This window comes from Rousettus aegyptiacus, unplaced genomic scaffold (genome assembly GCF_014176215.1).
Source record: "Rousettus aegyptiacus isolate mRouAeg1 unplaced genomic scaffold, mRouAeg1.p scaffold_m13_p_13, whole genome shotgun sequence".
NCBI classification, from domain to species: domain Eukaryota; kingdom Metazoa; phylum Chordata; class Mammalia; order Chiroptera; family Pteropodidae; genus Rousettus; species Rousettus aegyptiacus.
In genome coordinates this window covers 35074681-35102036 of record NW_023416288.1, presented here as the reverse complement: position 1 = coordinate 35102036, position 27356 = coordinate 35074681, and the positions used below count along the sequence as shown (strand labels likewise).

The 27356-nt window shown below is 53.8% G+C and overlaps 4 protein-coding genes and 1 long non-coding RNA gene across 8 annotated transcripts in view; 4 read left to right on the top strand and 1 right to left on the bottom strand.

The window, feature by feature from the left end:
* Positions 1–4938: 4938 nt before the first annotated feature.
* On the top strand, positions 4939–8110 carry HOXA7 (homeobox A7). Its single transcript, XM_016135946.2, has 2 exons — positions 4939–5667; positions 6608–8110. Exons 1-2 carry the CDS (start codon positions 5289–5291, stop codon positions 6922–6924), a joined length of 696 nt encoding a protein of 231 aa, XP_015991432.1. The 5' UTR covers positions 4939–5288; the 3' UTR covers positions 6925–8110.
* On the bottom strand, positions 7954–10295 carry LOC118610713. Its single transcript, XR_004953940.1, has 2 exons — positions 9765–10295; positions 7954–9498 (listed from the first exon to the last, which is right to left on the bottom strand). It is a non-coding gene; the product is annotated as an uncharacterized LOC118610713 (long non-coding RNA).
* HOXA6 (homeobox A6) lies at positions 9133–17773 on the top strand. Of its 2 annotated transcripts, XM_016135941.2 has the most exons (4): positions 9133–9339; positions 9423–9504; positions 14242–14503; positions 15969–17773. In XM_016135941.2, exons 1-4 carry the CDS (start codon positions 9149–9151, stop codon positions 16226–16228), a joined length of 795 nt encoding a protein of 264 aa, XP_015991427.1. In that variant the 5' UTR covers positions 9133–9148; the 3' UTR covers positions 16229–17773. The 2 variants fall into 2 exon arrangements, with proteins under 2 accessions (XP_015991427.1, XP_015991428.1); XM_016135942.2 differs by lacking the exons at positions 9133–9339; positions 9423–9504 and having other exon boundaries at positions 11345–14503.
* HOXA3 (homeobox A3) overlaps positions 9208–27356 on the top strand; it is a 46055-nt gene continuing 27906 nt past the window's right edge. The window contains exons 1-2 of one of the 2 annotated variants that reach the window (XM_016135937.2): positions 9208–9504; positions 21714–21817. The gene's annotated coding sequence lies outside the window, so the exon portion shown is untranslated. Of the gene's footprint in view, positions 9505–21713; positions 21818–27356 lie in introns of those variants that run through there. The other variant, XM_036230419.1, reaches the window with a different exon arrangement.
* Positions 17895–21817, top strand: HOXA5 (homeobox A5). 2 transcript variants are annotated; one of them, XR_001595762.2, is made up of 3 exons: positions 17895–18827; positions 19820–20131; positions 21714–21817. XR_001595762.2 is itself a non-coding variant. In XM_016135939.2 (2 exons), the coding sequence occupies exons 1-2, from the start codon at positions 17933–17935 to the stop codon at positions 20068–20070; spliced, it is 1146 nt and encodes a 381-aa protein (XP_015991425.1). In that variant the 5' UTR covers positions 17895–17932; the 3' UTR covers positions 20071–20361. The 2 variants fall into 2 exon arrangements, 1 of the variants encoding a protein (XP_015991425.1); XM_016135939.2 differs by lacking the exon at positions 21714–21817 and having other exon boundaries at positions 19820–20361.

The following is a 27356-nucleotide window of genomic DNA, read 5'->3' as shown; positions in this document are numbered from 1 at the left end:
CAGGAGACTGAAGGCCTGTGCCCCCGCATCCCCATATCTTGTCTGGCTGGCCCGGGGAATTCTGAGCCCTGGTCTGCGCGCCCCTCTCTAAGCACAAGTCCCGGCAGAGGCAAGGCCGAGGCAAAGAAGGAGCCCAAAGCACCATAAAAGAAAATGAGGGCTGTTACCGTTTATGGGGTGTAAAGGGTTGCGGGAGGGAACCGCCACTACCTCGGAGTCCCTAGAGCCTTGTAGATGGGGCTGGAAGGTTCAACCTCATCTCCCCCTTTTCTTTTCTCGCCCTCTCCACCCTTCCCCCCCCCCCCCGCGTCCCCTGCCCCCTGCGACTTCTGCAACGATATCTGTAGCTGGACAAGTAAAAAGGGAACCAGGGCGCAGGGGGATGGGACATCCCTTGGCACCCCCACCCCCACCCCCACCCCGCCGCCAGGTTGAGACGCCCTCTGTTGTTGCAGACAGAAGGAACTTCAAAGAATGGGCAGTAAGGGTGTGCCATAAAGGCCGGGTCTGCGAACTGTCTGGAATTCGGCCCTTAATGAGTTTACAACTGTCCAGCTTCAATTAAGATTTTCCACCAAAGCCCTTTCATTTGTTTGCTCTGTCTGCCGCCGATAATGCGGCTGCGGAAACAGCTCTCTTTTATGGGCACTACTCTTTCGCCAGCGTAGATTCCGGGCTCCACGCAGACCCCCCGGGGACCCGGCCCTCGCGGGCTTTCGGGAGGGAGACGCCGGGTCTACCGAGGCTGCGGCCGAAGTTCAGGCCGGTTGCTGGAGCTGCAGTGCCAACATTCGGCCAGCAGATGGCAGTGTGGCTCCACGCAAGAGGCGCCCGCGCCGCCATCTCCCGCCGCCGCGACCCTGGAAGTTCCCTAAGATGTCGACTTGACGCGAGCCTTGCTGGAATGGGAGACAGATTTGAGTGAACAGCGGTGGTGTGTGTTTCGTGCTGCTCACGCTGAGGTGGAAGCTTCGCTAGGAAACAAGGAAGCGGGGCGGGGGGTCTCCTGACCCGCACCCTCCCGTTCCCCTCTACCCTATGCCAGGGGCCTAGCGCGGCGGGACTGCAGCCCCAGGCGCGGCGGTCACCGTGCCCAGCCGCGGATGAGCCTCGGGGCAGCATGCAGCTCGGAGAGCCCGGTTAACCGGCGGACAGACACAAGGACTAAGGCCTACAGCCCCAGGACCTGGTGACCCCCATCCCCACGCCCAGAGGGTGTGCAGAGGGCGCACACCTTGGCCAAGGGTCCTTCCTTGTCCTGGGAGATCCCTAAAGGCTGTGCCCCGATTCGGGGTCCGACTGACCAGCCGGCACCCGCAGGCGAGCCAGAACTCCGGGACTCGGCCGCCCTGAGTACGTGGCAAAATCAGGCGGTTGAAAACCCGGCTGAGTAAAGGCATTCTTGACGACTGTCTAGTGTGGGTCTGGCGGCTGAGTTGCTTGGGATGGGGAATCCTTGGGGACAGACTAGGAACTGCTTTAGTTATTTTAAAATAAGTGCGATATTTAATATAACGTTCTAGTTGAGGGATGGGAGGTCACGTCGTGAAAGCCGTCCTGCTTTCTCTCGCTGCTGAATTTCCTCGGCAGTGGAGGTCCCGAGGTTATTCTGGCGTCCCCTGCTCAGGAAGCCAGGAGGAGGGAGGGGACCCCAATCCAGGCACAGCCTATCCTGACCCTGGGCGGGGAACACGCCCTGGAGCCTTCCAGGAGGCTCCCTGAGTGCAGTGCGGGGATCGGCCCCAGGTGCAGAATGGTTTCAGGGGGAAAACGCAAAAGCAAAAAGAACCCTTCGAAGCACCGCAGAGCCCCGTGAGCACTCCACGCGAGGCATTTATTTGGGTTGTAATAGTCGCTGCCAAGCCCACAAAATGTTTACAACCTGCATCTCCATGCTGCACACGCTGTAAACCTGGGGACGGGATTTTGGCTGACATCTCTCCGGGGTCGGTCGGTCTCTCTCTCTCTCTCTCTCTCTCCCCACACTTTTTTCAGTTTATATAAACACGTTGGTATTATGGACATAAGCCTTCGTTATATTTCCTTACACAATACACAATGTTTCACAGCATCTGATTGTCAGAAGGGCTTTATAAGCTTCCTGAGAGCCGTCCGTAGCCACGATTCCAAGCGGCAGATAGAAAGCTCGGTTTATGTAACTACGAATAAATGGCAAAGGAGCAGATCGGTGGCTACCGCTTCTCTCCGCAGGTCGCGGAGGCCTCAGGTAGGTACAGGCCCGCCGAGGTCTCAGAGGCTTCACGGGCCGCCAGGCGGGGCCTCGCTTGCCCTTGGCCGGCGGGCGGCCGGGAGGCGGTTCTCTCCGCGCGGCTGCCTTTGGACCCGCTTCCCCGCACGCCGCCCAGACAGCACCCCGCGCCAGCCGGAGCCTCTTTGAACTCGTTGTTGATGGTTTGTCCCGGCGCCGCGACCAAAGACTGCTCACGGGCTGGAGAACCTACGCGCAGGTCGTGCGAGGGGCAACGGGGGACACGTTCGGAGAAGCGTGGCAGCCTTTCTGCGCTGCCCTGAGAGGCCTGGGTTTACATTCTTAGCTAGATTTAAATTGTGAGCACTAGTTGGCACCATGAAGCTGGGGAAACACATCGTGCTTGGTAGGTAGGGACCCAGACCCAAGAAAGCAGTGAACAGTGTCTTTATCTAAAGACAGCTGGGCGGCCGAGAACTCCGCCTCCATGTGCCCACTCCAGGCCAAGCGTCAACGAGTGTTTCTGTTAATAATGTCATATATAACCTAGCGCATTTCTGTCTTTTCAGCCAAATAAGTAGGAGAGCAATGGCTTAAGAACATGCGATTCAAGAGGCCTTATTGAAAGCCTGACTTTGGCCGTCTCGTTTTAAAACCCTGCTGCAGAAGGCAGGAGGAGCGCGAGAAACCCAGAAACGAAAGAGAGCTTTCGGCGCCCGCGGGACTCGGGTCCAGCGAGGCCGCGGCCTTGCGAGCAGTATCTGGATCCTCCTCGGCCCAGGTTGAGGGACAGCGCGTCCTGCTTGGACCGCTCCGACTTGCGGGAGACAAAACCCGGCAGTAACGGGCTGTGGCGCGGACTCTCAGCATTTTTTGGCCCAGACTAAGTTCCTTCCCGCGCTCCTCGAAATCGCTCCCTGAAATCGGTCTGTCGGGTCGCCTCACTCAGGGCAGGTTCTACTTTAAACGCCATCACTGTCGGCCGCTCCAGCCCCCCGAGTCTAGACGGCGGCAGCGGCGGGCCGGGGTCTTCCTCTTTGCACCTTGCTTCGTGTCACTCGGGGAACAATTTATTAGTCTAACGCTGTCTCATTCCTCGTCTTTGATCTCCTAGCCCTCTTCTTGTTTGTTGCGTCTTCCTTTAACTTTCTTAGGTTACTGTTTCCTGCCTGAAAGTGATAATATTTAAAATATTTGGGGTTTTTTTCCTTCTCTTTTCACCTCCCTCCTCTGCCCCCGCATTCCCCAACCAAAACAGCTATCATCCTGATCCGCCATAAAGGGCATCCGGATATTGCTCACCCCCATGGCCGCTGTACCTCCAGGGGACACCTCCCTGGCCCCACCTGCCCGGACAGCCCCCCCCTCCGGGTCCACGCCCTGGGCCGTCCACTAGACCAGAGCTGGGGCTCCGTTGCATCCGGGTTTAACCTCTCCCCGCCGCTGCCTTTTGTGCTTTTAGGACCCCCCGAGAGGGTGCGGTGAACAGGGGGCGGCCTGGACCTTCTGAAAGTGAGGGGAAGTGCTTTGTACACGAGGAACCAAACTCTATAATTTAGAGGAGAATTTCCGGGGCAATTCCATTGTGAGGTCGGGTTTATGATGTGCAATCGAGCTGAGCAGTAAAAGATATACTGACCTGGCTGCCAGGCTTCTAGTGGGGCCTGGGCAGTTTATGAGGCTTTAGGGGAAGGCTCCGTGGTTCCATCACCCTCCAGGGAGCAGCGGGCCACAGGGGCTTCGGGGGTTCCAACCCTGCGCAGGGGAAGGCAGGCTCTAAGAGTTGGGGGCCAAGATGAGAGGGAGGGAGACTACTATGAGCTCCACTCTCTGCGAGCTGGTCCTTGGAAAGGTGAAGCCGCCAGAGCTGGGTGGCTTTTTGGGAGGGGTCTCCCTATTTGTCTTTGGGGTCTCCAAAGAAATGGAAATCCAGACTGGGTTACAGTCCCTAGGAACCTGCCCCCCACTCCTTCAAACTGTCTGTCAAGCGTGTATTGCTCCCCAGCACTCAGGACCACGAGAAGCTGCAGAAGTCCAGGGATGGCCGGGGTGAAGGCTACAAGAAACCTCAGGACACCAGGGGTACCTGGAAAGGTGCAGGGCCTGAGGTTCCTCCCAGCTGGGGGAAAGAGACTTGGTTCCCCTTCAGCTAGGGAGAATCAAAGGTTGCCAGGGGGACAAAAGAGTGTCCAGCCATTTTTCGGGCTGCCAGAGGCCAGTCAAGTGCTCAGGAGCGAAAGCACAGAGTTTCAGGAGCCAGCGGTGTCCGGGAGGAGGGAAGGGAATCCCACGTTAATAAATCTGTTGGCAAATGAGGCTCATTAATAGATAAATATTTCACTGCTTCCTTTAGGGCGGATAAACAGTGCGCCACTGATTAAGGAAAGGAAGCTGAAGACCTTGACTTTATTCGAACCACATGGTTCCAGTTTGCTGTGGCGCTCTCGCTGCAGCTGGAAGCGACGCTGCGTCGGCCCCATCTGGATGGGCGTCTAAGTGGGCCAATCTCCCACCGGACCTGGGCGGGAGGAAACGCCGGCAAAGAGTCGATTTACCCAGAGCAGGGACTTGCCCACCGGGCCACCGTGAGGCGCGCGATTGCGCGCAGCGCAGAGACCTTTCCTGGGCTGGGTCAGTGGGCAGAAGAGGGCAGGGAGGACCCGCAGGCTTTGGTCCAGGGTTCGGTAATAGGCAAGAACAGGCTGTGCCGGCCAGCCCCGCGAGGCCTCTGCAGGCCAGGCGTCCAGGCTGGCGGCGGGTTGAGCGCTCCCGCAGAGCCTGGGGTCCTTCTGCCGCAGGACGCGCCAGGCCGGCCCGGCGCGGACAGATTCGTTGGGCACATATTTGAGCCTCTTCCCCTTCCATTCTAGGCTGCCGCGGGCCCCGCGGAGAGAGACCACCTGTGAGGGCTGCTGAGATTGGCGGAGGCGGTCATGTGGGCGGTCACGTGCTGCGGCGAGCTCCGTCCAAAAGAAAATGGGGTTTGGTGTAAATCTGGGGGTGTAATGTTATCATATATCACGCTACCTCGTAAAACCGACACTGAAAGCTGCCGGACAACAAATCACAGGTCAAAATTATGAGTTCTTCGTATTATGTGAACGCGCTTTTTAGCAAATATACGGCGGGGGCTTCTCTGTTCCAAAATGCCGAGCCGACTTCTTGCTCCTTTGCGCCCAACTCGCAGAGAAGCGGCTACGGGGCGGGCGCCGGCGCCTTCGCTTCGACCGTACCGGGCTTGTACAATGTCAACAGCCCCCTCTATCAAAGCCCCTTCGCGTCCGGCTACGGCCTGGGCGCCGACGCCTACGGCAACCTGCCCTGCGCCTCCTACGACCAAAACATCCCCGGGCTCTGCAGTGACCTCGCCAAAGGCGCCTGCGACAAGGCGGACGAAGGCGCGCTGCACGGTCCGGCTGAAGCTAATTTCCGCATCTACCCCTGGATGCGGTCTTCAGGTAGGCGCAGCCGCCAGGCGGGCCGGGTGGGCGGGTGGACCCGGAGCGGGGAGCCCGGCGGCAAGCCGGCGGCCCCTTGGCTCCTGGCGGCGCTGCCTTTCTGGTTTTAATTAGAGCCGAGGCGCCATAGCGTGGAGAGCCCATAGCATTGTATGTAAATGAGGCTCATAAAACTTTTTATGGCCCAATTAATGGGTTCAATCCTCGTAAATTTATTTAACTCCATTTGCCTTGGAATTTTAACATTAAGTTTGTTTGTTCTCTATTTTCTCTCTCTCTCTTCCTCGCTCCCTTTCTTCTCTCTCCCTCCCTCCTCCTTTTCCTTTCAGCCTGGCTCTTCTTTCTCAAAAGCAGGGAGAGCCTAACCCTTCAGGGCCCGTCACAAGCCCCTGTACCAGGGGCCATTTGAAGGCTGGGGTGGAGAGCGGGGACAGGGGGTCGGAGTGCCCCAAGAAGGTCTGCGGATGGGGGCGCTGGCTGCTGGGGAGGGAAGGCGCCCCCGGGGTGCGGGCCGTCAGAGGGTCGAACACTTGCCTAGCCAGGCGGGGAAACGGCCCCGCTTGTCTTTGAATGGCAAAAGCGCAGCGTCTCCCACTTGCCCACACTCTATATTTACAATTTCCCTTTGTCAGGGGGAAGCGGGACATTGTGGAAACCTAGCCGGCTGGAAAGGGCGGTTGTAAAGTTGGTATTCCGCGCCTTCCCCCCTCACGGAGCTGCCTGCGCGTCTGGCACCGCGGTTGGGGTCTCCCTCTACCATTCCCGCTGCGCCTCCGGATCAGGCCGGGGGCGCGGGGCGGAGGGGGATTCGAGCCGGGCCAGGGCCGGGAGGAAGGTGCGAGCTCTGGCACGGCGGTCTGGCTAACGCACCGTGCCGTCTGTGTGTGTCCCTGTCGGCTTGTCTGTCCGTGCGTCTGTGCGTCCATATGTCTGCTTGCAGGGCCCGACAGGAAGCGGGGCCGCCAGACCTACACGCGCTACCAGACGCTGGAGCTGGAGAAGGAGTTCCACTTCAACCGCTACCTGACACGGCGCCGCCGCATCGAGATCGCACACGCGCTCTGCCTCACCGAGCGCCAGATCAAGATCTGGTTCCAGAACCGCCGCATGAAGTGGAAGAAAGAACATAAGGACGAGGGTGCGGCCGCCACCGCGGCCCCCGAGGGCGCCGTGCCGGCCACAGCGACTGTCGCTGCCGCCGACAAGGCCGACGACGAGGACGACGAGGACGACGACGAGGACGAGGACGAGGAATGAGGGGCCGAGCTGGGCCCTTGGCTGCACCAGACAGTCGGGAAAGCGTCTTTAGAGACTCATCGATTTTATTTACAAAAGTGGAAAAAAATAAAAATAATAATAAAAAAACCCCAGTACCCAACCTGTACCCCATCTACCCCATTATGCACTCCAGCTCCCAACTTTCCTGGACTGAGCAGCCATTAGACTGAGCCCCCTTGGGGATCCCCTCTGCCCCCGAGGACCCCCAGAAGACACACCCCCTCGACCCAAGGCCGGCTGGCTCTGTGCTGGCATGGCTAAAATACTACCTAGCACAGGCCTCGGAGAGAGGCACCCCCAAACTACCTATGGGCCCAGCCCCAGCGGACCTCCACTCCCAGGAAGCCCGGACCTGTCCCAACACTGGCATACCCAGCACTTCCCCCATAATGTCAAGGACCTGACTCTCTCAGTACTACCTATTTGTCCCAAACTACCTATTTTATGCTTGCTGGCTCGTTTGCTACCTAGTGCCAGCCCCTCCCAGGCCGGGCCCCTGCTGCTTGCGGCTGGCAGCCTTTGGAGTCCCTGAGGCTGCGCTGAGAAGGTGCTGAGGTCTGGGGACCAGGGCATTGGCTTCTATTTAAATTGAAAAATAATATATTTATTCCAAAGCATTCTAAGTGCTACGACCCAGAATCCCTCCTCCTCTGGCCTGAGTACCCCAAGTTCAGGCCCATTGCCCCCTACTTCTGGAGGGGAGCATTCCCAAGCTAGCTGCAGATCTCTTGTGTTAGCTTCTGCTTAGTGGGACTGCAGAGACGCTCTCAGCTTCCCTGCTCCCTCCCTGGACCCTGTGTCCTACTGCCCAGCCATGTTGAATACGGACACCCTGACTTTTCCTACAATAGCAAATATTGTATATTTGAACAAGATTTTTTTTCGTCATTTATAGAGTCTTGGAGTTCATTTGTAGGGCAATGTCTTGACTTGGGAAGGATGTGTTAATGGCGTGACTTTGTAGCATGGTGTGTTGTCTTGAGCTAACTCCACAGCTGGTGGGGACGGTCTATGTCCTCCCCAGTGCCCTTCATCTCCTGTGTTGTCCTGTGTCCCTCTCATCCTTCTCGGCTCTAGCCTGGGGTTCCAGGAAGGTATGCTTCCCATCTTGCCACGCTAACCATGTTTTATGTAACAAAAATAAAGATGCTTGGTGACAAAGAAACGTAGACTACTTTATCTTGGGGGACCTGGGGGAGAGGGTGAGCATGGATGGAGAGCAAGCCCTGGCTCTGTGTGTGTGTTGGAAGAGGCTGTAGGGAAGCAAACGTACAAGGACACGTAGGGCTCAAGTGTTGGGTGTCTGTGAATTGGTGTGCATGCATGTTGGGTCCCTTTATATGTGGATTTTCAATGTGTGGATTTGTATAGGGTTGTGTACCCTTTTTCGTATGTGTATTTCTGTGTACATTTGTGTGTATTTTTACATGAATCCATAATTGTATGTATTTCTGTGTCCATAATTGAATGTATGTGTTTCTGTGTGCCAAAACTGTATATGTGCATTTCTGTGTGAATTTGTGTGTGTGTGCACAAACATCTTCCAAATCCCCTGAAAACGGAATCTTCGATGGATACATTATATTCCATGAATCTTCCTAAGACCTTCCATGAAATCGAAAATCTGCTCTTTCCTCTAAGGCCGTGGGGTGGGCTTGCAAAGGGGTATCAACCTGAGACCGATCCCGAATTCTCCATGAACCCTGAACCTGGCGCCCGGCTAGGAGGTGAAAGTCCGGGCCTCTGACGCAGCCCCTCCCCCCACTCCCATTCAGGCTAAGTGAGGGAGCCCCAGGGCCCAGCTCAGCAGCTGAGGGGTGGGAGAAGGGGCAGGGGCCGCAGACCCGGGCTGCAAGCCTTGGCGGGGGCGTCTGGGTGCGGGGAAGGGGCTGGGAAAGGGGCAAAGGGAGGTGGGGACGGCGCGGAACAGCGTGAGCTCAGCAGGCGAGGACCTCGACTCCAGTCTCCTGCCGGGGCTGGGCTCGCTTCTTCTGGCTCTTTTAATAAAACACAGCCCAACTGGGTCTGTGAAACCTGCGGCCCCAAGTCGGGGCGGCCTCTGTGGTAAGATGGCGCCGGTGTAAGAGCTGCCTCCTCTTAGAGATGGGGAAAGGGTCATAAATCCGTTGTTGTTTATGAAAATTTACAACTTTGCAATACAACTTTATGAGTTGTTCGGCCCTTCCATTGGCCGCTGTCGGTCATGTGGATGGGAACCGTGAACATGAACTTTTTTATAATTTCCCTTGCGAGAATAGAGCCGCATTCTTTTGCTCTGCACAGTCCTGCCTGCTTCGGAGCTCTGCCTTCCACCCTGGCTCGGCTGCGCTTTGTCCGGCGATGGCGAGCGAGACGAGGCCTCGGGCCGGCCCGGCCCAGCCGCTCCCGCTGGAGGTGGGGTGCGCCCAGTTCCCCGCGCCGAGGCGGCCGCTTTGCAACTCGCAACCCGGCTAATTTCCTGCGTCCTCTGGCACCAGGAAGGAGGACAATTCGTCTCCCCGGGCCGCCCGAGCGACAGCTGTCAGAGGGGCAGGAGCTTCTGGGAGCCGCCATCTGAAGGTGAGACATGTGGGGAGACAGGAGCAAAGGTGGTGAGATGGCAGTCGGCGGCGCGGCGGTGGGAGAGGGCACCCGGGCCGGCTCTGAAGAGGGGTACACTCCCTGTCACCCACACTCACCCGTTCGCATTCGCCCCCATCGCACACGACTCGTGCCCCCCCCCGCGCACACAGGCGCGCGCGCGCGCGCGCGCACACACACACACACACACACACACACACACACACTCATTCTCCCTCCCCCTCCTCTCCTTGGCTCACCGTGGCAGAGAATGCCCGCCTTCCTTCCCCGTGGCACCGCGCCCTGGCACGGGGCAGGGGCGCTGAGTCTCCCCGTCCCCCCAGCGACCTGCCCAAGGCCCAGAGGAAGTGCCCTTGCACCCTGCGTTCCTGCCAGCTCCTCGGGGTTGGATTCCCCGCCCCCCATTCATGACCCCGTTGGTTCGGCCGAATCCTCCAACAACTGGGGACAGTTCCCGACGTGGTAAGGTGGGAAGAGGTGAGGGCAAAGTGAATTAATCGACAGGCGGTTTATGGCATCAACACAGCACTTTCTATTCCGTGGGAATTTATTTCCGGAGAGAAAGACAGAATTAAGGGGGCGGGGGGATAACCAGAAACTTACTAATTCAGCCAGAGTCCTCTGTCGATTGCCTGCTTCCCTCCACGCGGTTTTCCGATGAGAGAGTGTCAGAAGCGCGGGGAGAGGGCAGGGGTGCGCGAGCGGAATTCTGTGTCGAAGGAGAGGATGGGGTTAATTGGGTGTTGCTCGGCGGGAAGTTTTGGTGCAGAGGATGGAGTGGTGTTATTGCCAGAGGCAGGGGCCCGGTAGCTAAGGTTGGAGGGAGGACTCGAACGGAGTCTGGGCGATAGGGGGACCCTCCCCTCGGCGCAGCTGGCTGGCGACCGCGCGCCCACCTTCTGCGAGCGGCGGGAGGACTGTGGAGCCGCCCGGGTGCACGCGCGGAGGGGCCCGCGGGCGCTGTCGCCACAGCCCGCGGTTTGGCCTGAGCGCCTCTCGGCCGGATTTGCCCGGGAGCTTCCTGGGACCGCGACCAGAAACCACCCTGAGGTTCTGGGCTCGAGTTCTTTTTGTGCTTTGGCTTTGGTTGTTGCTGTTTTCCCACCTTCGGAGAATACCTTGGCGTGCATTCGATAATGAAAAGGGGCTGCGGAGGTTCGGAGCGCCCGCGAGCGCTGCGGGTGCGCTCCGAGGGGGTACAGCGGCGTATTTGCATCGCCCGGCGGCGGGCGGCCTGACTGCGGCTGCCGTGGGCAAATTATTTATTGCGACCGTGCCGGGCGCTCTCTGCTGCCACGCTGTGGCCGTCGCCGGAACGACGCCAGCCGCAGCCCCGCGTCCTGCAGCCTGACGCGACTGCTGCGCGGGCCCCTCAGAAATTCCCAAGAAGGCCGAGGAGAGGGGGGCGAGGGAGGACTTGAGGGGCGGTCTCCCAGGGCCTGACTGGCTCGGAACCTCCCCCGCCTTGGCCACCTGACAGGAGCTGGACGCCCGACTAGACTCGGGTTCCCCCTCCCCCCCAGCACCATGGAGACTGGTTGCACAGGCCGCCTGGCACATCATGGCTGCTTCTGTCCAAACTGCGCGTCCCAAGGCGCCCTAGGGGCGCACGCTGGTTCGGGGAACGCGCGGCTTTGGGATTTTGAAATCAAAGAGACCACTCGTAGTCCTGAGGCCTGCAGGCCTGGCTGGCCCTGAGGAAGATTGGCTATGGCAAGGAAGGCGGGCTTTGGCTCCAGGCGAGGGCTGGTGACAGGCAGAGGCCGCACCTGTATGCTGTGGGCTCTGGCCTGGGCTAGAGATCCGGGCAGATGAGGTGGCCTTCAAGGTCCCCCCACACTGGCGGGCCGCCCTCCAGCCTGGCAGAAGTCGAGGAGCTCAGTGGGCAGCCCAGGGAAAGGGCAGATTGTGGGGCCCTGCTCGCCATCCAGTACCCCTTGAAGAGCAGCCGAAAGGTAAGTGGACTTTCTGCGTGGCTTTGACCAAGAAGAGAGAGCCCTGGTGGCCGTTCTCACCATCCCAGGAAAGGATGCGTCCAGAGTCTGGGGCTCCTATTCTTGCCTGAGTGCCTCTGCCTCTGCTCTGTCTCTCTGTCTGTCTCATTCATATATATATATATATATATATATATATATATATATATATATATAGTGGTGTAGTGGTGGTTGGGGAAATAAATTTGGGCAACTGCCAACATGATCTGTACCAGCCTTGGCTAACATGTAGAGATTTCAATTTAATTAATTTTTTTTTCCATATTAGTGCCTATAGAAGCCAGAAATATGTGTTTTGGCTGTTAGCTGAGAAATCAAATTCTCTCATTGACTGGGACCATTATTCGATTGAGAATTGAAGTCAAATAATAACAAATAATCACAATAGTAAATTGTTACCAGCCCCAACACTGTGTGGGACCTAGAGGAATGAAGCAGAAATTATAAATGTAAACATTTATCAACATCTTCAAACGGTCTTTTTCATCTTATATAATATCTTGCTTGAAATCACTGTCATCTGATGGTCTTGTTTAAGAAATAATAATTCGAACATGATTTTCCTGGAACATAGCTTTTTAAAAAAATCCCCCTTTCAATTTTTGACTCTTGAGTTTTCATTTTCATCTATTGGATCTTTTCCCTGAAGAAATGCAAGGGAAATGTTAAATTCTATTCTCTCCTGCCAACCTTTTTAAAATTACACACACACACACACACACACACAAAGGAGAAACTTTCCCAGCTTGGATTTATTGGGGCTTCTGGGCACAGCCCCCAGAAAGTGGGTAACAGCCGCTTTCAGGGTGCATTCTAGGCTCTGTGGAGGTCCACCGTAGCCCAGTTCTTTCCTAATTTTTTCCCTTTGGGGAAAGTGAGGGAGGGGGAAGTTGTTGCTAGGTTCCTGGAGGGACATTGTTGCCCCCCACAAGTCACGAACCCTATTCTCTGCATTTACCAGAGTTTTATAGATCTTATAAACACCTTCCGGAAATTCAACCAATTCGTATAAATACTCTTTTTTTCAACCTCCACAAAACTGAGGATTTAAAACTAATTCAAGGGGTTTTACAAGCCCAACAAATACAGTCGTAAAAATGCCATTGGAAAGATATCACATTTTACAAAATGAGATTGATCCATGCGCTGTAAAAGTCAACTCTCTCAAGGCACACCTCTCAGGCAAACCCAGCACAGGTTTTTCATGTCCTGTCTGGGGAAGGCCAGGCCTGGGACTGCGGTAAAAGCAATTCAGACGATTTAACTGGTCCCGTTCTGGGGCAGCTCACCCGGGCAGGACGCGGACCAGTCCCAGGAAAGGCAGAAAAGAGGACACACCCCAGGACAGTGAGGGGCTGTGGGGTGCCCAGAAACCCCGCACATCAATTATCCCGCTGCCTTGTGCCGGGCGGAGCTGCCCTCTATGCCTGGCTGGGCCAGGGACCCTGGGTCGCCCCGCACCTCTGGAATGAGGACAGAGGTTCCACGTCTGGATCTGTCTCAGTTCTGAGAGGTCCAGGTGAGGGAGGGCGATTCTCCAGGCGCTGGGCGATGGGAGCAGGTCCCAGGGCTGGCTTCGCAGCTCAGTCTCACCGCCACTCCTCTGTAGTTCCTTTTCTTATTGAAACCAGTGATTTCGGGCCTCTTGGCTCTTGGGTTCAAAGGCAGGACGGGGGTGCACAGCTTCTGGGGGCGCTTTGAGGCCAGGCGGTCGTTGGTCTATGGCTACTGGAGGGGAGCGAGTCCGGACTCAAAGGAGACGTGTTGTCTGCGGGAGGAGGGGCCCGCGGGGGAAGAAACTACGTTTGGCCGCGTCCTGGTCAGCTCCAGGTGAGCCTTCGGCCCTCGGTGGCTGGCAGGCCCAGGCCCACGGTGGGAGTGCGGAAGGAGAGAAGGAGGGGACGCGCTGATTGCTAAGCCGCAGGAGTGCGGAGCAGGGAGCTCGGGCCTGGTTTCTCAGAGACCCTCACCAGCCCTGGAACCCGCACCCACGACTAGACGAGTGCAGGGGGAGGGGCAAGCTCAGGGCCCCGCCGGGAGGGCAGGCCGCAGAGAGCAAAGCCATCCCTGTCACCGCCCCTCCGGGCACGGGGCTGTCAGGTTTCCTGTTTGGAGAGAAAAACCAACGCAATCTAGCGAAGCAAAAAGGAGGAAAGAGCGGGCCTGGAGCGGCCGGCGGCGCCCTAGCCCGGGTTTCCCTACCATGGCCTGATCCTCACGCCTCTGCCCGGGCCGTGCCCGCCGCTGGCGCTCGGGAAGGGAGCCGGGCAGGCCGGCTGTGCGCGCCCATTAATCTGCCGGGCGGGCGGCGGGCAGGCGGGCTGGGGGCTGTTTGTAACTTTGCTGCCTCGGTCGCCGCGGTCCCCGGGGAGCGGGCTCCGGCGCTCGCTCCCATTGGCCACCGCCGCGTCAGCTGGTGCGATTTGCTGCTGTCGCTTTTGGCGTTCGGCCATCCAGAAACAAACCAGTTCGATGACTACTAATAGTTATAGCCAGATGTACTAATACACAACAAATCACAGTCCTGCAGAGGGACGCGCAAATGAGTTCCTATTTTGTGAATCCCACTTTCCCCGGGAGCCTGCCCAGCGGCCAGGACTCCTTCTTGGGCCAGCTGCCCCTCTACCCGGCCGGCTATGACGCGCTGAGGCCCTTCCCGGCCTCGTACGGGGCGTCGAGCCTCCCGGACAAGACGTACACCTCACCTTGTTTCTACCAACAGTCCAACTCGGTCCTGGCCTGCAACCGGGCGTCCTACGAGTACGGGGCCTCGTGTTTCTATTCTGATAAGGACCTCAGTGGCGCCTCGCCCTCGGGCAGTGGCAAGCAGAGGGGCCCCGGGGACTATCTGCACTTTTCTCCCGAGCAGCAGTACAAACCCGACAGCAGCAGCGTGCCGGGCAAAGCCCTCCATGACGAAGGCACCGACCGGAAGTACACGAGCCCTGTTTACCCCTGGATGCAGCGGATGAACTCCTGCGCGGGTAAGGCATTTCCCTGCGGCCCCCCCCCCCCCAAGAGAGTAGAGGGAGAGAGGGAAGGAGGCAGGGAAAGAAGGAAAGAAGGAAGGAAGGATGGAAGGAAGGAAGGATGGAAGGAAGGAAGGAAGGAAGGATGGAGGAAACAGAGGAAGTCGATAGAGAAAAGAGAAACACAGGAGGAAAGAATGAACCAAGTTTATGTAGCTTAAAAAAGAGATTTTTTTTAAAAAAGCCCAACCCATTCCCAATGGGGCAATCAAGCTGTGGCAGAGTGAAGGCAGGGCACCAGTATAAGACACTGTGAGAGTGTGTGCAGGGGTCACTGCCATGCTTTGTGAGACCCGTGATGGGCAACCTGAAGAGAGAGCCAGGCTAGATGGGAGATAGTGCCTGCCCACATTGCAAGCTGGTAACACCTTGCTCAGATGCCCACCCTGAGATAGTCTTCTGCACTCATCAGTTATAACTCCCCATTCACTTCCCAACCCCCTCCCCTTTCTGCCCTTCAGAAACCCATATTGATAGAGGCCCTCATTTGGCCTCTTCCAGGGGCTTCCCAAAGCCTTGGAGGGCCACATCCCCAGCCTCAGTATTTTTCTCTCTCCGCCCTCCCCTCCTCCCCCTTCCATTCAACTGTTCACTTACAGCCAACTTCTGCTTGCTTTTGAGGCCCTGCCTGAATCTCATATACCCAGCTTGGGGGGATCCCCCCACCTATGGGCCCTTTGGCACCAGAACAGATAGCCCGTCACATTTCAGGAACCCCAGATGGCCCATAGCTCCATCTTTTAGCCCCTGGTTTCCAAAAACTCCACATCCCTGTCCTTGGAGCAGGACAGAGCCTAATGCCGATTTAAAATCTTAGAGTGTTTTGCTTTAAAAATCCACTTATTTTTTTTTCCAGTGGAGTTCCGTGTTTCTCAAAAGGGCCATACAATTTGGGGGGATTTGCAAAGATTTGAGAAGGCCGACCATTTTTAATTTTCCAAAAAGCGTATTAAGTACTGACATGGCTGTCCACAGTTATATCTTCACAGAGACCCGTGTATGAATTTGAATTGTCCACCTTGCTCACAGGGTCTCCTACCCACCATTCCCAGACACACACACACACACACACACACACACACACACATCACCACCACCATGTGCACAAAAACACAACTTAGGTACCCCGAATTAAGAGAATTAAGAATGCTTGTTATATTCTTTTGCTTGTAATGGTTTTCTTACAGAGCAGATTTTTCAAAAATAGTAATTTTTCACCCCAAGTCGTTTTAGGTGGAAAACATCTCGCTTTGTATGAAATAATCTCCCATCCCGCCGGCTTCCGGCCCAAGATGTAGTGGGAGAGGCTGAGGTAGAGGCGGGTGTTTTCCAGCCTAGAGGCCAGGGGCGCAGGGTGTGGGGCTGACTGGTTCCGCTGCCCGATCCTGGCTTACGGGAGCCTGGCCATTTCTGCCCGCAGGTGCCGTGTACGGGAGTCACGGGCGCCGAGGCCGCCAGACCTACACGCGCTACCAGACGCTGGAGCTGGAGAAGGAGTTCCACTTCAACCGCTACCTGACACGGCGCCGCCGCATCGAGATCGCCAATGCGCTCTGCCTCACCGAGCGCCAGATCAAGATCTGGTTCCAGAACCGCCGCATGAAGTGGAAAAAGGAAAATAAACTCATCAATTCCACACAACCCAGCGGGGAGGAAGCTGAGGCAAAGGCAGGCGAGTAGACGCCTGAGCAGGGACCAGGCCAGCGCGGCAACCTCTCTCGGCTTTGCCCCTTTGCCTTTGCCTGCTCCCCAACTTTTCTCCCCGCCTGCTCCCGTCCGGGTGGCTTCCACAGCTTTAGGGGAGCCCAGAGCTTTGCAAACGCCTGAGCATTAATTTCTTACAAAAAACAAAAACAAAAACAAAACCACAACCAATCCCAGCGGCGGAGAGGGGCACACTGCACACACGGTCCCGCTCCCCAAGGCTGCCCAAGTCCGATCCGGATCCCAGGACGCACCCCAAATATGTCCCTGGCTCTCGTGCTAGTGCTTCTGCTTGCCCCTGAGCTCGGGACGCGGGGTTGCTGGAGAGGAAAGAAACGCGGGACCGAGACCCTTTTGGTGTCTGGGCATTTTGGCCTCGGTTCCTCACCACCAAAGCCCAGAGGGAACCAACGAATCGACTCCGGCCAGTGTAAAGAGAAGGCCTAAAGGCTGGGGCCCCAGCACTGCGGTGGCCTCCCTGGCCGCCCCCAGACAGGAAGAAGCACAAGGAACAAAGAGGGCCCTGAGAGAGCCTAGCCTCTCGGTCCTCCGTGCAACCGTCCGTGGAAGAGAAGCAGCCTCAGCCGAGGCCAGCCAACCTGGGCGTGGGTGGAACTTTACAGCCTCGGGAGCGACTGGGCTCCTGAAGGACCCGGACTCTGGATTCTGGCTCCTTGCCTCCGACAGTGTCGGCGCTGCCACTGCAGCAGCTTTCAGGACCGAAGGAGGGGACCCAGGGCCATGGGAGTGGCAAGCGTTCTGGTTTCCAAATGTACCAGGGGTGCCTGTGACTCCCCGCCTCCAGCGGGGAGACCCCCACCCCACCAGGCCTTTCGGCTATATTTGTGATTTACTTTCGTCTTTCAGATTCCAGGAAAATAACTACGGAGATACTAGGCATTGCCATGAAATGCTTCTATTAACGCCCTCATTTTACTCCTGGAGGTTTAAGCAAGACCCTGATAAATGGGCCCACGGATCCCCAGCCCCCAAGCAGCTTCTGTGGCTGCGGGGAGCCTGGGCCGGCTCGCTGGGTTCACGGAGAACCTTCAGACTTGGGGCCCGGCTGGCTAGAGGAAAAAGACCCGGTGGTGAAGATTCTTGAGGCTGGATACTTAAAGCAAATTAAATAGCAAACTAATGACACGAAAACCATATTTACACGAAAGAAAACTCGAATCTGGTTATAAAAGTGTATGGAATTTGACCTCGCCCAGGAGAAGCACTACACAAAAGCTATCTTTAATAGACGCCTGTCATTTAAGAACGGCAGGGACACTGTACCTCATGCGCTCGCAAAAACAGAGCTGTAATTGTAGCTGCTGCTGCGGGGAGGATTTATTTCTCCAATTGGCTAAATGGCCTCCCCACTTCCCCGAAGGTGATATCTGTATTTTCAAATTTCAGAGCTCCCGGCAAGACGGGCAGAACCGACCCCAGCCTCGACACAAAAATAAGAGGGGCTGCACAGCGGGGAAATAAAAGTTGTTGTAAATAAAATCCAAGTCACCATCTCCCCCCCAGTCCTCTGCATCCTTGCCGGGCACGCGATCGGCAGCTGACGGCCTCACAATTGGTACATCCTAATGGAACTGCGAGGGAAATGCAATAATTTTGCCATAATGGGCTGTAACCTCAATTCGACCCCGGCCCTTGCAGCCCCGGGTCGGAAGCGGAGCGATGCTCCCTGCCTCCAGCGGGTGGCGCTCGAGTCCGACTGAACGGCGACGGCGGGAGGCGGGCACGCGCCTGGGGCGCGCGCACCACCCCTCTTGCCTCCACCCAACTCCCCCATTAGTGCACGAGTTTACCTCTAGAGGTCATCAGGCAGGATTTACGACTGGACAACAAAAGCACGTGATTCGAAGTCGTACCCCATATTTGGGTGCCTACGTAGGAGGGAACCAAGTACATGTCCCAGTCATTTCCATAATTCATCATAAATTGTGCAAGGGTGCTATAGACGCACAAACGACCGCGAGCCACAAATCAAGCACACATATCAAAAAACAAATGAGCTCTTATTTTGTAAACTCATTTTGCGGTCGCTATCCAAATGGCCCGGACTACCAGTTGCATAATTATGGAGATCATAGTTCCGTGAGCGAGCAATTCAGGGACTCGGCGAGCATGCACTCCGGCAGGTACGGCTACGGCTACAATGGCATGGATCTCAGCGTCGGCCGCTCGGGCTCTGGCCACTTTGGCTCCGGGGAGCGCGCCCGCAGCTACGCGGCCGGCGCCAGCGCGGCGCCCGCCGAGCCCAGGTACAGCCAGCCGGCCACGTCCACGCACTCGCCTCCGCCTGACCCGCTGCCCTGCTCCGCCGTGGCCCCCTCGCCTGGCAGCGACAGCCACCACGGCGGGAAAAACTCCCTGGGCAACTCCAGCGGCGCCTCGGCCAACGCCGGCAGCACCCACATCAGCAGCAGAGAGGGGGTTGGCACAGCGTCCGGAGCCGAGGAGGACGCCCCCGCCAGCAGCGAGCAGGCGAGCGCGCAGAGCGAGCCGAGCCCGGCGCCGCCGGCCCAACCCCAGATCTACCCCTGGATGCGCAAGCTGCACATAAGTCATGGTAAAGCCAGCCTTTTTCTGAATCCACGCGGCCGCGGGGGTGCGGCTCTCGACCCCCCTCTCTCCTTTACCGCCCCGTTTCCCCATCTCTCTCCTGGTCTTGTCTCTCCCTCTCAGCCCTGTGGAGCCTTTCCCCACCGGTCTCCCCTGCCTTCCTCCTTCCCCCTTCTCTTCTCTACAGCGCCCTGCGCTCGCTTGGGGCGGAGGTGGGGAACAGAGGGAGGGCCGCTGGCCAAGCAAGTTTAGACGTTGAAAGGGAGGAAAAGGAAAAAGCCCACGTTGAACCCCAGAGCCTTGGAACGCGCTCCCGGGTCAGGCTAACCGAGCAGAGTGCAGAGAGGAAGAGGATGGCAGTAGGGGCCGTGAATCGGGCTTGTCAGGGCGGATAATTTATGAGGAGAGCTAGCTGGGGAAACAGCGTTACTAATTAGAGTCCCCGAAAAGGGGTTGGAGGGGCAATAATCCAGGCAAGAGCCTGCGGGATTCTGAAGTTTGGGGGCAGGAGGGAGCACAGGAAAGGAAAGGGAAGAAAAAGAAAGTAGACGCCCCAAGCGTGCAGGCTGGAACAGTAGGCGGCTCGCGGGGCTGGAACTTTAAGGGAGGGTGACCTGGAGGCCACTTGGGCGCTCAGAAAAGGGCCTTGCTTTGGTGGGTTTCTGAGCTGTGGACAGCCTGGGAGGGCTGTGCCCCCCGCCTCGGGGCTCCAAGGGCAGGGCCAGAGGGCAGGAGAGGGGAGAGGGAAAGTCGGGCGATGCTCCGGGATGCAGCTTCAGCCTCGGATGGGCCGATTGTTCCCAGAGTCCAAATCGTATTGTTTTCTTTCTAGAAAGGAAGAGGGAAGGAAATTCGAGAGGGGTGGGCGGGCGAAAAGGGAGGACTTGTTGAGCTTTTCTCCCCTGTTCCCTGCTCAGGACCCTGGCCCATCCAGCTGGTGGACTTTGGTGGCCAGGGGCTGAGGAGTGGGTGGCTAAACCGCTGACTTTTCTGTTGCAGACAACATAGGCGGTCCGGAAGGCAAAAGGGCCCGGACGGCCTACACGCGCTACCAGACCCTGGAGCTGGAGAAGGAATTCCACTTCAACCGTTACCTGACCCGCCGAAGAAGGATTGAAATAGCACATGCTCTTTGTCTCTCCGAGAGACAAATTAAAATCTGGTTCCAAAACCGGAGAATGAAGTGGAAAAAAGATAATAAGCTGAAAAGCATGAGCATGGCGGCGGCAGGAGGGGCCTTCCGCCCCTGAGTATTTGAGCGTTTAAAGTACTGAGCAGTATTAGCGGATCCCGCGTAGTGTCAGTACTAAGGTGACTTTCTGAAACTCCCTTGTGTTCCTTCTGTGAAGAAGCCCTGTTCTCGTTGCCCTAATTCATCTTTTAATCATGAGCCTGTTTATTGCCATTATAGCGCCTGTATAAGTAGATCTGCTTTCCGTTCATCTCTTTGTCCTGAATGGCTTTGTCTTGAAAAAAAAAATAGATGTTTTAACTTATTTATATGAAGCAAGCTGTGTTACTTGAAGTAACTATAACAAAAAGAAAAAAGAAAAAACACACAAAAAAGTTCCCCTTCGACCTCGTTTAGTGCCAATGTTGTGTGTCGCACTCCAGTTATTTAACTGTGCATGTGAGTGGAAGTGTTCCTGTCTCAATAGCTCCAAGCTGTTAAAGATATTTTTATTCAAACTACCTATATTCCTTGTGTAATTAATGCTGTTGTAGAGGTGACTTGATGAGACACAACTTAACTTGTTTGACGTGTAGTGACTAGTGACTCTGTGACGAAAACTGTGACTCTGAGCGGTGTGTCCCTGCGTGCCTTTGTAGGACCCTTTGCACGAACTCTGGAAGTGGCTCTTATAAGCGCAGCTTCAGTGATGTATGTTTTTGTGAACAAAGTTACAAATATTGTCCAAGTCTGGCTGTTTAAGCAAACTGTGATCAGCTTTTTTTTTTTTTTTTTGTATTTGTTTTTAAGGAAAAAAATACTGACTGGAAACAAAAAAATAAACTTTCTATTGTAAGTTCTCTTGGTCTGGTTTGTGCCAAATAGTGAGCGGCTCTTTCTGCTCTTCTGTCTGTCAGTCCAGTCCTGGAAGCCGGTGAGTCTGAGGCTACCTGAGCAGCCTGCCTGCACAAGGAGACCTCAGACCAACACCCTGACCCGTGGCCTCCCTAACTCTGACCCATCAGAAAGTTCAGGGCAGATGTTGGAAAAGCTGTAGGTGGTTCCAAAGCCTCAGACCAACCTGCCCGTCTATGAGAAAGCCAAGTTAACTTGCTGGGTACAAAAAAGAGGAAGAGAGAGGAGGAAAAGCCCAGGGCTTTGTTAGCGGCCCTCGGCCCTCAGGGCCCACACAGATGCTGCCTCTTTCCTAAGGCCATCCTGGGCCTCCACTTGAAGAGGCTGCTCTGCCAAGTTGTGGCCCCCAAACCCTCGGCCCCTAACCCACCCAGGCACCCCTTCCCACTCCTCACCCTGAACCCAGTTGACTTCTTTTGCTACAATTAATTTGCTACAAATGGAAGGTACTTACCCCATCCTAGCTCGATTGGGAAACTCCTCAGAGCAGCTAAAGCGCAACTAGAGATTTGCACATTTACCGACTGCTTACACTGATGCCGTCTTTCCTTTTAAAAGTTATAAAACAGTAAACTTTATAAGCCCCAGTTCCGGCTATATGACATTTGGGTGCCAAATGAATAGGGTTTTGTCTATGAATTAGATCGTAAAATCATCCATAGCACAGACAGATCGGCTCACTGGCTATAAAACGTCACGTGGGGCCATTAAAGTAAGTTTTATGGTTTTGGGGAGTTGACATCCAACATTATATACCACATAACATATAATCTCACTGACGCTGGACTCCATTTGACTCTTTTGCAGGCTCCGTGTGCCGCCTGGTCATTCAAATTGTCAATTTTAGGTCCAGAAGTGTCCAAACCACAAGTTCTCAAAACTCTTTGAAAAATGGCTTCCTCGGAGTTAAGGTAAGCTGGCCTCCTGAGCGTTTTCAAGTTTATTTGTACTCTGGAAACTTTTTCCTGGATCTCTCTCTCACTCTTTCTCTCTCTCTCTTTCCTCTCTCTCTCTCTCTCTCTCTCTCTCTCTCTCTCTCTCTCTCTCTCTCTCTCTCGTTCAATAACTCTGAGGTTGCCTCTGAATGCAAAAGGGGCGAGCACAATTTGCCTTTGGCTCCCTGAGCAGCGCCAGGAGCCTGCTCTGCGGAGCCAGCACGGTGAACAGCGCCTGTGGCCGCGCCGCATCCCCAGGCCTAACTTTAATTGCTGCACCATCGCGGATGTTAATGACATCTGCTGCTCTCACTGGCGTGCAAAAGATTTTTGTGTGCGAATGGGTCTGTGTGGAGACTTGGCAGGGCCACCACCCCCCATTCCGGGGCTATGGGTCCTGGCTCTTCGGGAGGTCGCGGAGCCCTAGGGTGGGGGCTGAAAGACAGTGGGGCGCGGGCCGCCGGGCGCCGAGGGCCGCGCTGCGCTTGGGAGTGCTTGGCAGTTTGAGAGAAAGGCCCAGGCAGGGCCGAGGCGGACTTTGGCGGGATTCCTTATGGGGCTGTGGCAATATGTCTTCGCGGGCCTGGGTCATCTGGCAGGACTGAATTGAAGCGGCTGCCTTCAGGGCCGGGTTTCAGGCTGGCTGGTGAGAGCTCGAGGGTGGCAGAGGTCGGCGAGGCCCGGGCCGCACCTCCAGACTGGGCCCCTGGGTTGCCAGGCCGAGCCCAGGACGCTGGGGACCGCGGGTCCCCACCTCTGGGGAGGGCTCACCACCCCCTCCCCTGTACCCGGGACCAGGCCCTGAACCTTCCAGGCCTGCACGTTCTTTTTATTTTGGGTGGGACTGTTCTCACCCGCCTGTGAGTCTGAAGCAATAAACTTTATGGCCGGATTTAACTTTAGTGTTTGAATCCCCAGGCTAAATGAAAGGAGTTAAAGCGCTTTCTTTTCTTCCGCCTTGCCTTTCTTCTCCCTCTCCTTTTCCTCTCCTTCTTTGTAGAATTAAAACATCTACGCACAGGACGCTCAAAAGGCATCTTAGGCGTCCCCCTAAGTAACACTAAAGAATAAAGAAATTTACTCCCCCTCAACATGCCGGGGAAATTCTTCCAAACTGTGCCCTAAAGTTTGGGGGGAAATCGAGGTGTCTTCAATACTCAACTTAAAAGTCCCCATAGCCATTATGTTGTTTTCCCTGACACGTCATAAAGGGTAGTTTAGGGGGAAAAATTGGTTGTTTGTCAGTAGGAGATTTCCGCCTTTCTTTTGTTAGCTGCTCTTTCTGTTTGATCCCAGGAAATTTACATAATCTATGATTTCCAAAACAGTCCCCAGTATTACACCAACAGGTGAAGTAAGGTGAAATAAAATTTTCCTGGGTCCAATTACAGCTCGGCCTCAGTCACCTCCTCTGGCCCAAAATCCCCACATTCTTCTGTGGCAAAGTCTTTGATTGGAAATACTGTGGCCTGTCCTGGGGTCTTTTTCTGGATAGGTACCCACAATGGACCTAGCAGATTTCTCCTTATCCCGTCTGAGGAATTAAGCCAAAGTCTCCAACTCGGAAATGAAACAAAAAATGCAATCTTCTGTCTCCGAATGCTTTTCTCCTGAGGAACTTGATAGTGCTAAATTTCTGCAAGTGCTAATTGGTAAAGATATATTCACAAACTGCTTAAAGTGAAAAAATTCTAAAGTGTAGATTTGGAATTTCAACACACTTTATTGTGCAGAGACCACTTAGTCTCAACATAAGTCCAGCAGATGTCCCCAAAGTCAGAGGTCCCAAAAGCAAAACCTGGGAAGTTTTTTTTGAAAAATTGAAACCTTCCCACAAGTTCCACTTCTCCTGAATAGTGAGTGGCAAGGCGAATTCCTAAAGTCATCTTGTGTAACCTTTTAAAGCGAGCATTGCTATTCCAGCACTCAAGACAACGTGTCTGCATCTTAGTGGGGACCAGAGTAGAAACTCTCTTTGGGTTCTCTTTTAGTATTTTATGTCTGTGAGAATCCTGGAGTCTTTGTTTTGCTGCTCTGAGTTTCGGGTTCTTTATTGGAAAGTATTTAGGTGAAGGTTTGATTTTAGTTGCTCATTTGGTGATCTTGCTTGAGTGATTTCTTGGTGACTAAAATTAGTAGCAAAAAAAAAAGAGTAATAGGGCTGCTGGCAGGTTCACTTGAGTAACTCGCCTGGAGGAAGCGGCCACACCACCTCAGTGGCCACATCCTACCATGGGGTGTGGGAATGGGCAGAAAGGCTGTTGGACCCATATCTAGCATCACACGATATAGAGAATCTTTCCCATGATTTAAAATAATTAGAGGCTATAAATATTGTCAGCTTGCTTATTTCTGTCTGTTGTAATCTTCATAAAACTTTAGGGTTTAAGGAGCAGGCTAACTTGCATAGAGTTAAATGACTTTTTAAAAAATACAGCATCCAGTCAGACCTATGCGAGAGTTACCGGAGGAATTTTTTTCTTTTTTCCTATTTTCATAGGAAGCATAGTAAAGAGATGGCTGGTTTTGGAGATAAGTCATTTCTTCTCTTGCAATTTTTTTTTTTGGTAGAGGAACTTACTTAGAGAAAAATCTCTGTCACTGAGTGCTTTCTGAAGACACCCAGGCTCAGCCGGTGGCAGAAGTATCTGTCTGTACTCCTGGTCCTGTAAAAGGAGAAGGTGTCTGAAATGCAGGGCCTCGTTTGTTTCTACAAGCTGAGGAGACAATATTTCCTGAACTATAAATATAATAGGAAGCTTCTGGTCACACTCACTTAGGAGTTTGTTAGGGTTTCCATGGTCTAATTTCACAACATTATGCCAAGATTTCTTTTCTCCTGCTCTTTCCTCTGCTTCATTGTTGGCGGCTCTGAGAGAGCAAGACAGAATTTTCTACCAGAAACGGAGTCACGTTGATCTGTTGAGATATGAAGAATATTATATCCAAACAATTAGTGAGGGGAGAGCAAATTACATCCTGAAAGATGGGCCATTAAAGAGGCAAACAATCCCTTTAGCTTAAAAGATGCCCTTTGAAGCCTCTCTTCCGTCTCTGTTTGGGAGTCTTTCTGAGATTTGCCCACTATGGAGAGTGCAGAACAGTGTGGGCTCCATCCTTTTGGCTTCTAAGGCAGAATTTCTTTCCAGTCAGTGAGGAAAGTATAAACGGGGCCTCCAGACAGAGCTAAAGGGGTCAACCTAAGCTCCCGCCCATATAGGAGTGGGGAGCCACAGCCCTAGCCATTTCAGACCCCAGAACTGGAAGATCTGCCTACGTTTATTTTGTTGGATGTTTTTCACAAAGAAAGCGGTCCTTCTCCTACCAGGTCCCCTCCCCACAAACTGGTCATTTCAATAATAATATTTGTTATGAAGGTTATTGGGTAATTATTGCGATTTTGTGAAGCAGCCCTTGCTGGAGGTGAAGTCTGTCATCGCCTAACAAATGACGCCCGCGCAGTTCACTGCCGGGTTAAGTAAATGCAGAGAAGATAAATCTGCACACCCTAGGAATCGCCAGCAGAGCACGCTTTAGTACAAGTTCACAGTCAACTCGCCTGCTAGGGCCAGCTCGCCCAACAATTAGGGCAGCGTCTTTATTTTTAAATAAAGAAAAAAAGGTCTCCGACTTCCATTACCTGCTTTCTACCCATCTTTTTTTTCTTTCACTTTTTGTGAGGTTCCCCCATCCTATTCATTTTCCTCATAAATGTAATGATGAGTGATTTCAAAATAATCTCATTCCTATTTTAAGTGCTGACAAAAAGAGATAGGAGGCTGATTTCCCAGGAAATACAGTCACAAACACCCAAAAATATCCAATGCACCCTCCGATTCCAAAAGACAGTGGCAGAAGTCGGGCATCCCTGAGATCCTGCTGTGGAGGTGGGGGGACTTCCCCTTGAAAGAAGAGGCACAGCTTTGTATATCTTTGTGGTTAGTGCGTTGCAACTGCAGGTCAAAAAGTTGAGGGTCAAAAGTTTACGTTGTGCAGCACTCTTAGTCATCTGCCCAGACAGAGTTTGATGTCAATGTTAGAGCTGCGATCTTGACTATCAGCACAAAAGATAAAATGGCTTGGAGTGACGCGTGTATCACGGTATGGACTCCAGGTGAACCCTAGTGGTTGAATGACCTCAATTACGGAGAAAAGGATAGAAAATTCCTCTTTTCAAGAGTAATATGTGCTGTATTTCATCTTGAATTATCGCTCCCATTCTGAGGGAATAGCAGCAGGTAAATAGGCATAGATTACTGAAACACCAACACCTTAGACGTTAGAGAACCAGGAGTCTATGGGTTTGTCACAAAATAAAAAAGCTCAAAACTCATCAGTGGACCTTTAAGAAATAATGTAGCAAGTTTTCAATGTTCCATTATCCCTTCAAAGGCAAGAGAACGAGCAGGAAACTTCCTTTAAGAACAGTGATTTTAATTGGCCAGTTTTTTTGTTTGTTTGTTTTTTAGTACATGTAATAATCCCTAAAGTGTATGAGGAAAGGGAAAACACAGGCACTTCTTGGAAAAATGTATTCTTTGCCATTTTCAAGCATGGAGCATTTTCAAATGCTCTTTCTGAAACAGCCACCCACTAAATGTAAAGAGTTCTTAGAGCTGGGAAGGGGAGGAAGGGAATGGAGACCCTCTTGAAAGGGACAGGATCCCTCCACCCCTCCACCAGTGAGAAAATGCTTATTGGTACCATGAAAATGTTCCTGCTGTTGGAAATTTTTCATTGTTTATTGAAATGCTACAATCTATAAGTGAATAACTAAACTGTAAAGAATTAGCCATTTAAGCAGGAAGGTGGAATCCACAAATGCAGACCACCAGGACAGACTTCTATTCTCCAGAAAATACTCTTTAAAAATACATTTGGAATAAAAGCTAAGGAGAGGGGCCACCAGCTATAGAGGAAGGGTGAGAGCGTAGAAAAGAAAGGGAACAGTGTGTTAAGGAAGCCGACTGGAACCATGTCATGTGTGAGTTGTAACTGGAGAGCTAAACAATATTTTATTTTTTATGTACTTATATTAGCTTAAGTGTTGGTGCCATTAGAATCTATTGTCCGAGGGACATATTTCCCTTTTCTATATATTGATTTTTAAGTAATCATTGTAGGAAAGCAGAGAAGAGAAAGATGAAAACTTGTTTCTAGGTCTTTCTTTTTATTTTAGAGATAAGCTAACTCAACTATTCAGAATCTAAACTCTTGCAGGGATGTTTAAAAGCATCCCAATATATTCTGGTTGACTGAATTTGCTGGTGCCGGGTATATTCAGTGGTAAATATTTCCTTCTTGGAAGTAATCAGATTGCTTTCCTTGCACAATGTGTAAAGTTTTCACTCTGGCGAAGAGTTTGAAGCCAAATGGGGGTGTGCCAGATGAAAACAGAAGAAAGGGAACAACTGTGGTGATTGCTGTTACAGCAGTGAACACTTCCCCACATCTGGACTAGCAAAATGAAGGAAACTGAAACCCCCTCTATTACTCACCAAGATGATTATGTGTC

Coding starts and splice junctions, on each gene's coding strand:
- HOXA5 (XM_016135939.2), top strand. CDS start 17,933: ATGCTCCCTGCCTCCAGCGGGTGGCGCTCGAGTCCGACTGAACGGCGA. Junction 18,828..19,819: donor CAAGCTGCACATAAGTCATG/GTAAAGCCAGCC, acceptor TTTCTGTTGCAG/ACAACATAGGCGGTCCGGAA.
- HOXA6 (XM_016135941.2), top strand. CDS start 9,149: ATGTGGATGGGAACCGTGAACATGAACTTTTTTATAATTTCCCTTGCG. Junction 9,340..9,422: donor CCCAGCCGCTCCCGCTGGAG/GTGGGGTGCGCC, acceptor CTCTGGCACCAG/GAAGGAGGACAATTCGTCTC. Junction 9,505..14,241: donor CTGGGAGCCGCCATCTGAAG/GTGAGACATGTG, acceptor TTCTACCAACAG/TCCAACTCGGTCCTGGCCTG.
- HOXA7 (XM_016135946.2), top strand. CDS start 5,289: ATGAGTTCTTCGTATTATGTGAACGCGCTTTTTAGCAAATATACGGCG. Junction 5,668..6,607: donor CCCCTGGATGCGGTCTTCAG/GTAGGCGCAGCC, acceptor GTCTGCTTGCAG/GGCCCGACAGGAAGCGGGGC.